The 8,256-nt window shown below is 50.0% G+C and overlaps 1 protein-coding gene across 2 annotated transcripts in view; it reads left to right on the top strand.

The window, feature by feature from the left end:
- The first annotated feature begins 794 nt into the window (after positions 1 to 794).
- OSBP2 (oxysterol binding protein 2) overlaps positions 795 to 8,256 on the top strand; it is a 376,231-nt gene continuing 368,769 nt past the window's right edge. Inside the window, exon 1 of one of the 2 annotated variants that reach the window (XM_044989854.1) lies at positions 795 to 1,143. In XM_044989854.1, the coding sequence (XP_044845789.1) occupies positions 836 to 1,143 (308 nt within the window). In that variant the 5' untranslated portion in view covers positions 795 to 835. The remainder of the gene's footprint in view (positions 1,144 to 8,256) is intronic. The other variant, XM_044989855.1, reaches the window with a different exon arrangement.

The following is an 8,256-nucleotide window of genomic DNA, read 5'->3' as shown; positions in this document are numbered from 1 at the left end:
CCCCTGCAGGGCCGGCTTTAGGAAGTGCGGGGCCCAAGTCAAACAGTTTTGACGGGGCCCTGGCAGGGATGACTAAAAAACAAAAACAAACATGTAAAAAAACCACGTGGGGCTTGTACTCACCGGGCGGTGCTCCGAGTCTTCAGTGGCACTTCGGTGGCGGGTCCTTCACTCGCTCCAGGTCTTTGGTGGCACTGAAGGACCCGCCGCGGAAGACCCAGAGCAAGCGAAGGACCCGCCGCCGAAGTGCCGCTGAAGACCCGGAGCGCCGCCAGGTGAGTAGAAATTAAAACGGCGCCTCTAGCCAGGGAAGGGATTCTCACTGGGCGCGGGCCTGATTGGGGGAATTGGCCTAAAGCCGGCCCTGTCCCTCGGGGAGCATGTGGGTCGGGCACGGCCCAGCCTCGGGGAGGGGGTGGCTGGCCAGGGAGGCACGACCCACGGGTGAGCAGCCCAGGGACAGAGGGCAGGTGAGCAGGTGCCCTGGGGTCAGTCTGGGCCAGGCACTGAGGCCCCGAGGGAGGCACACCCTCACCCCAGCTCTGCTTCAGACAGGCCCCGCCCCCTCTCCCTTGAGGAGCCCCGCCCCCGAGTCATGGCCCCGCCCCACCCTATCCGCGCCCCTGCCCAGAGCAGCCCCCAGCCCTCGTGTGTTGTGTCCTAGCCCCGCCCTGCTCTCTCTAGGCCCCGCCCTCTATCAGCACACGCTGGGGGCGGGGCCGCGGCTGCCCGGTCACGTGAGCGCGGCGCCCCGCCCCCTGCCCTCGCCGGTGCCCCCGGCGGCCGGGCGGAGCGGAGCGGAGCGGAGCGGAGGGCGCCGCGCGGGGCCGGGTCTATGGGGAAGGCGGCGGCCGGGCTGTGCAGCGGCAGCACCCGCGGGCTGGTCTCCATCCTCAGCGCCGTCCCGTGCCTGGCCTGCAAGAACCCGCCGGGCCCCGGCCGCCCCGCCGGGCCAGCCATGAGCGGGGGCAGCGAGCCGGGCCAGGCGGGCAGGGGCGGCGGGGCCGGGCTGGGGGTCCCGCCCGCCCCCGCCGGGCCCGGCTCCGACACCTACAAGGGCTGGCTCTTCAAATGGACCAACTACCTGAAGGGCTACCAGCGCCGCTGGTTCGTGCTCAGCAACGGGCTGCTCAGCTACTACAGGTACCGGGGGCCCAGCCGCTATAGGTGTGGGGGGCTACCTGGGGGTCGGGCTACTGCAGGGGCCGGGGGGTCCAGCTGCTATAGGTGTGGGGGGCTACCTGGGGGTCGGGCTACTGCAGGGGCCGGGGGGTCCAACCGCTATAGGTGTGGGGGGCTACCTGGGGGGCTGGCTACTGCAGGGACCGGGGGGTCCAACCGCTATAGGTGTGGGGGGCTACCTGGGGGTCGGGCTACTGCAGGGACCGGGGGGCCGGGGGTCCAACCGCTATAGGGGGGGGGGCTACCTGGGGGGCTGGGTACTGCAGGGCCCGGGGGGTCCGACCGCTATAGGTGTGGGGGCTACCTGGGGGGCTGGCTACTGCAGGGGCCGGGGGGTCCAACCGCTATAGGTATGGGGGGCTACCTGGGGGGCTGGCTACTGCAGGGACGGGGGGGTCCAACCGCTATAGGTGTGGGGGGCTACCTGGGGGTCGGGCTACTGCAGGGACTGGGGGGCCGGGGGTCCAACTGCTATAGGTGTGGGGGGCTACCTGGGGGTCGGGCTACTGCAGGGACCGGGGGGGCCCAACTGCTATAGGTGTGGGGGGCTACCTGGGGGTCGGGCTACTGCAGGGACCGGGGGGCCCAACCCCTATAGGTGTGGGGGGCTACCTGGGGGTCGGGCTACTACAGGCACTGGGGAGCTACCCCTGGGGGGCAGCTATTGTAGGGCTGGGAGGCCTATTGGGGGGGCAGCTACTACAGAGATCGGGGTGTATCTGGGAGGGGCCTGGGTACTACAGGTAATGGAGGGCTGTCCTGTGGGGGTATATGGAGACCGGGGGGTGGCCCAGCTACTACAGGCACTTGGGGTTGGCCGGGCTGGCCTGGCTAATACAGGGATGGGGAGGCTGGTGGCCTGGGGGGGCTTCCTTGGGGGTACAGAGACTGGAGAGATGTGGTGGCTGTTGCAAGGATGGGGGACAGCTCCTGCAGGGGCCGGTGGCTTGGGCACATTGATGGAGGGGCAGCCCAGCTACTGGTGTGGGGGGCACAGGGGCCGTGGGAGGAGAGACTTACTGCAGGTACTGGGGGACTACTACAGGGACCCAGGGTGGGCTGGCCTGGCTCCCCTGGGTGGAGAGGGGGTAACTACTATAGGGATGGGGGATGGGTACGGGGACCTGTGGGGTGGCCCAAGTACCCTGGGAATAGGGACCAGATCAAGGTGGGGAGAGGAACAGGGTGATACGTTACTACACACAATAAATCTACTAGATGGACATGCACTAGACACTTTGTAAGGATCAAACCTGCAGTGGTCAAGGGAGGATGAACTAGTTCTTAAGCTCTCTTCTGTTTGCTTCTGCGAAGCTGAGCATAGAGTGGTTTATTTTGCTATTGCATGGGAGTCTGGTGGGAGGAACGAGGTGATGTTCTCTTGCAGTGCAGAACATTACAGCATACATACACAGAGTCCTGTGAAAAGATATTGTATAGTGCATAGGTTTACACATGCCCTGCAGTCCGTAGTTCCCAGTGCATCCCTATATATAGTATGCATAATCACAGCACACTACACATATATATATATATACACACACACACAGGCCAAGATAGTCAAAGAAGGAGGCTAAATTTAGCCTCTAAGTCCATATTTAAGCAACTAAATTTTCAGTTGTGCTGAGCATCTAGCACTTCCCGGTGAGTCAGTTCATGCTATTGGGTGTGCAGCACTCTTGAAAATCAGGCCACTTATTTAGGTGCCTAAATATGGTTTTAGCAGCCTAAAATTAGCCTCCTGTTTTTTAGAATACTGGCCAGAATGTGTACAAAGACCTTAAATCACATGGCTCACAATATATATACTACTGCTGAGGGAATTCTGCACACAATATTTTAAAATTTTGCAAAATTTGAATATTTTATTTCGCAATAAATGAATGTGAATTCTCCAGCACAGCAGTGGGGAGCACCGGCTATTGGCTGCATAGAGGTAGGAGATCATCCTGCAGCCTCCCCTCAGCCCCACGGGAAAAGGACTCGGTGGTGAGGCCGACCCCAACCCTAACACAGTGCAAGGCCCAGGCCTGCCCCAGAAACTCCATGGGGCCCTTCCCCTCCATGCCAGGTGCATCAAGATAGCAAGCGAGAGGGACAGTCTCTCACACGCACACCCAGCCTTGTCCCCCGATCCAGGTGTGGGGCAGACAGGCTCAGCCCAGTAGATCCAAGTGTGGGGGGGATCCAGGTGTGGGGTGAGAGGGTTCTGTGTGGGGCAGTCTGGGTGTGGGGAGACTCCAGATGCAGGGGGTGAGGCTCAGTGGAGTGGGGGTTTGGGTGCTGGGGGTTCGGGGGGGGTGGGCTGTGCTTGCAGGGGAATGAGGCTTTGTGGGGAGGTCAATGGGGTCTGGATGCAGGGGGGTTGGCCAGCTGGGGGAGCAGTTCCCCATACAGTGTCCCCTCCCCCTGTGGCTGAGGAGTGATGGGGGTCCTGTTCCTTGTCCCCATCACTCCTCAGCCACAGGGGGAGGGGAGGGGAGTGCAGAGCTTCCTGCAACTGGGGTTGATTTCCTGGGCATGGGTCTGACCTGGCCCTGGCTGCTCTTTACAGGGGAAGAGGAAGTCCTATTCTTGCCAGCCCATCTGGGACTAGCAACTGAGCCCAGCACAGGGAGGAGCCACCTTCCGGGGTGTCCCCATCCCCATCCCCACTGCTGTGATTTTCCTGTCCGCTGGCTGCTCCAGGCACCCAAAACGATGCACCCATGCTTCTGGGGAGTGGCGCATGACTGCTCTTGCTGCTTTCCTTTGCTTCACTGTCAGAAGTCATTTTTCTGCAGAGAAGCAAAGAAATCTGGGGGAGGACATGAATTCTGCAAGCGTGCAGTGGTGCAGAGTTCCTCCGGGAGTAATATACACAACAAATTACACGAGGCAGTACTTTCGCTAGAGACATCTCTCTTCTCAGTCTGGTCTGCGGGACTGTAATGGGCTCATGTAATAGCCGAGAGTGTCCAGCTAAGGTTTGGGCTCGTTAGTGGGGTGCTTCAATTGATATTAGCTTTAAAAAGCTTTCAATTTGTTCAGGCCAGCTGTTTCTTCAAAAAGGATTTGGCTAATCAGTGGGAGAACAGGGCCAAACTGTTTAAGCATAGTCAGAGCTGTTCTAACCTAGGTAGGGACCTAAACTGGAGCACTGTTTTCATGTTGTTTTTCACATGGTTAAGTTCAGTCCACACTGGTCACTGTTTAGTTAGCTTGAACCAGTTTAAAACAGTATTTTAAAGTGTGGTACGGTCAGAAAAGTGATGTAAATAGTAATTTCTAAAAAAAAGTTTTTATCCTAAGTCATCTCAGCTGCGAGACAGGCAGCTGGAGGGATTCATGATCTAGAATGATCAACAGAACTGTTAAGTTCTGAGTGCAGCATCTTCATTTCTTGTGGTGGTGCATACAGGAGCTGGGAAGAACACAACTTGACTTTCCCAGGTTGAATTTGCAGAGCTGGCAGATGGAAACTTGTAAATTAAGCATATTTGTTATGGAGTAATCGATATTGAATCCCTGATGGCATCTGTAGTAACTTTTCAGTGTATAACTGTGTTTAAGCTGAGTATTTTATATAAAGAATTTAGCCTTTATCATTAATGCTTTTTTCTTAGCATTTCTCTCAGTTTGGGGCAGTGAAAATAATCTAGTTGTTTCCTTCTGGTTCTCGGGCATTAATACAGTGCTGAGGTTTTGGGGTCACAAACTTTGCAAGTGAATGTTTTAAATTGAGACAATACTTCACACACTTTTTCAGAAGAGAGCACTTCTGTTCATGGTTTTTGTTAAACTATTTAACCAGACCTTTAGCTATACTGGCAAGAAGCGAGTGCAGCCATAGTTGCTCTTTGTAGAGATGAGCTGGCACCTCTTGCTTTAGGCCTTCTCCAAGTTATACGTATTGACTTCTTAAAAGTTCTGCAGTCACACTGTAATGAAAATAAGGGAAACGTTTGTATTCTTTAATCCTCTGTATATTTCAGAGGCCAGTCTCAGACTCAATAGTTGAGGCCAGTGTGATGATCACTAATAACTTCAGGAGTCAGAGCTGGAGGTTAACATTTCTACTTCCCGGTCATTAGGCAAATGTTGCATTTTCCTGAGGTGCAGTGTTTGAGAGAAGGAAACAAAGGTATATATGTCTGGAAACTAAAATAAGAGGATATCAGCAAAACATTAACAGTAATAAAAATTAAATCTTTATCAGTAGCACTCACAAGTCAGTTCCATTTTTTATTCTAGCTAATTCTAAGTTATTACAGTACACTTACGTTTATATTTAGAAATGTGATGCATACTGCATTTTGAATTTAAATATTTTAGGCTATCTAAATTTAATTAGTACACTTGGGTATTTCAGAAAGGAAAGAGGATTTGGTTGGACTTTTGTACCTAGGAAAGCCAGTAATACAATAACATACCTTTCTGTAGGAAGAAAGAAGTTATAACATTTAGACAAGATTTTTAAAGTTACCATCTTCCTTTGTAATCTGTTGTGTTTCTTATTATTTTGAATGCAGAATATAATTTGTTTCCTCATGGCTGAGTACCACATCTAAATGCTAGGTATTATGACCAAAACTTATGACTTCTCACAAGAGAACTAATACATGCTGTATATTGTATACCTTCTGAGGTAGGGATTATATTACATGCTGTATATTTTATATTTTCTGATAGGGATATTAACTGTATAAATTTTGTACAGTCTGTCTTGACTGCCCATGGGTTTGAAATTTTGCTTCAGATTCAAAGGACCGCATTTATTGTTGCCTTCAGAAATTATATTGTTAGTGGTGATTAGTTTTAGTCACCCTGTTTTCTAAGGAACCTTGTTTTGGCAATGCTGGGAGAAATTGAACTAACTATATTAAAGGTGACCAAAATGTATTATATGAAATATGTAAATCCTTAAGATCCCAGACACCAACTATGAGATTAGACTTAAGTTATGACTACCATTTAAAGGCAAATTGAATGCTGCTTTTTTGCCAAGACCTAAGATCATACCAATGGGGAAAGCCCTGTGGTGATGATTTTTTTTATATAGTTTTGGGGGGAATTTCATCCTATTTCATTTTCATGGGACAGTGGCAATAGGAGCTGCTGCTTCTGTGCTGGGTGAGGTTTTTTTGTTCGTTTGTTCAGCTTTCTTGTATTTGTGAAAAACATGGGGCTCTACTGATAGAGTGTGTGATGGGTTCGGTCACAGGGATCCCTTTGGGACTGTCACCTGATGTACTGAAACTACCTCTGAGCCAGTTTTGCCTGCTAGCGTGGGACTCCAGAACCCTGCCTTGTTGAGCCAGATATGCTAGCCTGTTGCAACACAGACTCAGGGTCTGGGCCACATCCCCAAAGCTGCAGACTTTAACCCAAAACAGCTCAGCAGGTTACCTCTCCAGCACCCAGACACCCTGTTCCCAATGGGATCCAAACCCCAAATAAATCCGTTTTACTCTGTATAAAGCTTATACAGGGTAAACTCATAAATTGTCCGCCCTCTGTAACACTGATAGAGAGAGATGCACAGCTGTTTGCTCCCCCAGGTATTAATCACTTTGGGTTCATTAATAAACAAAAGTGATTTTATTAAGTGTAAAAAGTAGGATTTAAGTGGTTTCAAGTAATAAGAGACAGAACAAAGTAAGTCACAACGCAAAATAAAACAAAACACGCAAGTCTAAGCCTAATACGTTAAGAAACTGATTACAGGTAATATCTCACCCACAGAGATGTTCCAATAAGCTTCTTTCACAGACTAGACTCCTTCCTAGTCTGGGCCCAATCCTGTCCCCAGTACAGTCCTTGTTAGTTCCAGCAGACATCTCAGGTGGTAAGCAGGGGTTTTCTCATGACTGTCTGCCTTTTTGTGCTGCTTCACCCCGTTTTACAGCTTTGGCACAAGGTGGGAATCCTTTGTGTCTCTGGGTTCCCACTCCTCCTTCTAAATGGAAAAGTACCAGATTTCAGATGGATTCCAGTATCATGTGACATGGTCACATGTCCTGTGAGACCCCAGCCTCCATTCTTCCTGGGCTGGCCCACAGGTACACAGGACGGTTTGCAAGTAAACAGAGCCATTTACAGTTCATTGACTCTGAAGCACCCTTAATGGCTTCCACTTAATATGTTTACATCAGTAATACAAATTTATATCTTATTCTCCTAACTCCAGACATTGAAATAATACATGCAAACAAATAGGATGAACACACTCAGTAGATTATAAGCTTTGTAATGATACCATACAAGGGGTATTTAACGTGGAGCATATTCCAGTTATGTCGTATTCATAAGCATATTTCCATAAAGCATATGGAGTGCAGCGTCACAGGGTGTTCTGTTTCCTCTGCTACAGCTGACATAATTTAGCTATTTGGGAGCATCATGCCTTACAAGCATTAGCTGTTAGTGATGTCATTGGGGTTGGAAGAGAAATCAGAACCCTGAGGTCCTGAACTTGGATCTTGGTGGGTAGTAAGCCTTCCATTTAAAGTTATTCTTGCTTTCTAAAATGATTAGCCTTGAATGATTAGCCTATCCTAAATGGATAGGATCCAAAAATTTAAAAAAAAGAAACATTCAGTTCACCTTCAGATAGCCAAACTAACACATTCCTAAACTACTGAAAAGGCTTCTCTGTTTCAATCTAGAGTAAATTTGGTCTGGTCAAGTCATACAACCCTTGAAAGCGGAGCAATAAAAACTGATAATCAGTAAGTGTCTTGTTTTCTGACAGGGTTACCTATTTCTAGCTTTCTAGGCCTACCCCTGCATTTGGGTAATAGTTTCAGTTCATCAATAACTGTTTTTAAAACATTGTAGATTGTCATTATTCTCAAATTAAGATGGTTAAGAACACTTTATGTTCTTAAAAAGGTGAAAATCTGAGCAGTTCCTTTTGCTGTGTGTATAAAAGGTGAACAGGAGCTATTCATTTTGTGGCACTTATAAGAAGTGCAGGAGTGCAGTCTCTCATGGCTGTTGAGAAAATGTGTGGCAAACTTTTATTATGCAATCGTGGTGTTGCTGACTTCAGACATGCATAATTAACCACTGTACCAACTTTGTCATACTTGG

This window comes from Mauremys mutica, chromosome 16, assembly GCF_020497125.1.
Source record: "Mauremys mutica isolate MM-2020 ecotype Southern chromosome 16, ASM2049712v1, whole genome shotgun sequence".
NCBI lineage: Eukaryota > Metazoa > Chordata > Testudines > Geoemydidae > Mauremys > Mauremys mutica.
The sequence above is the reverse complement of the archived record's forward strand: the minus strand, read 5'-3'. Positions and strand labels throughout refer to the sequence as shown.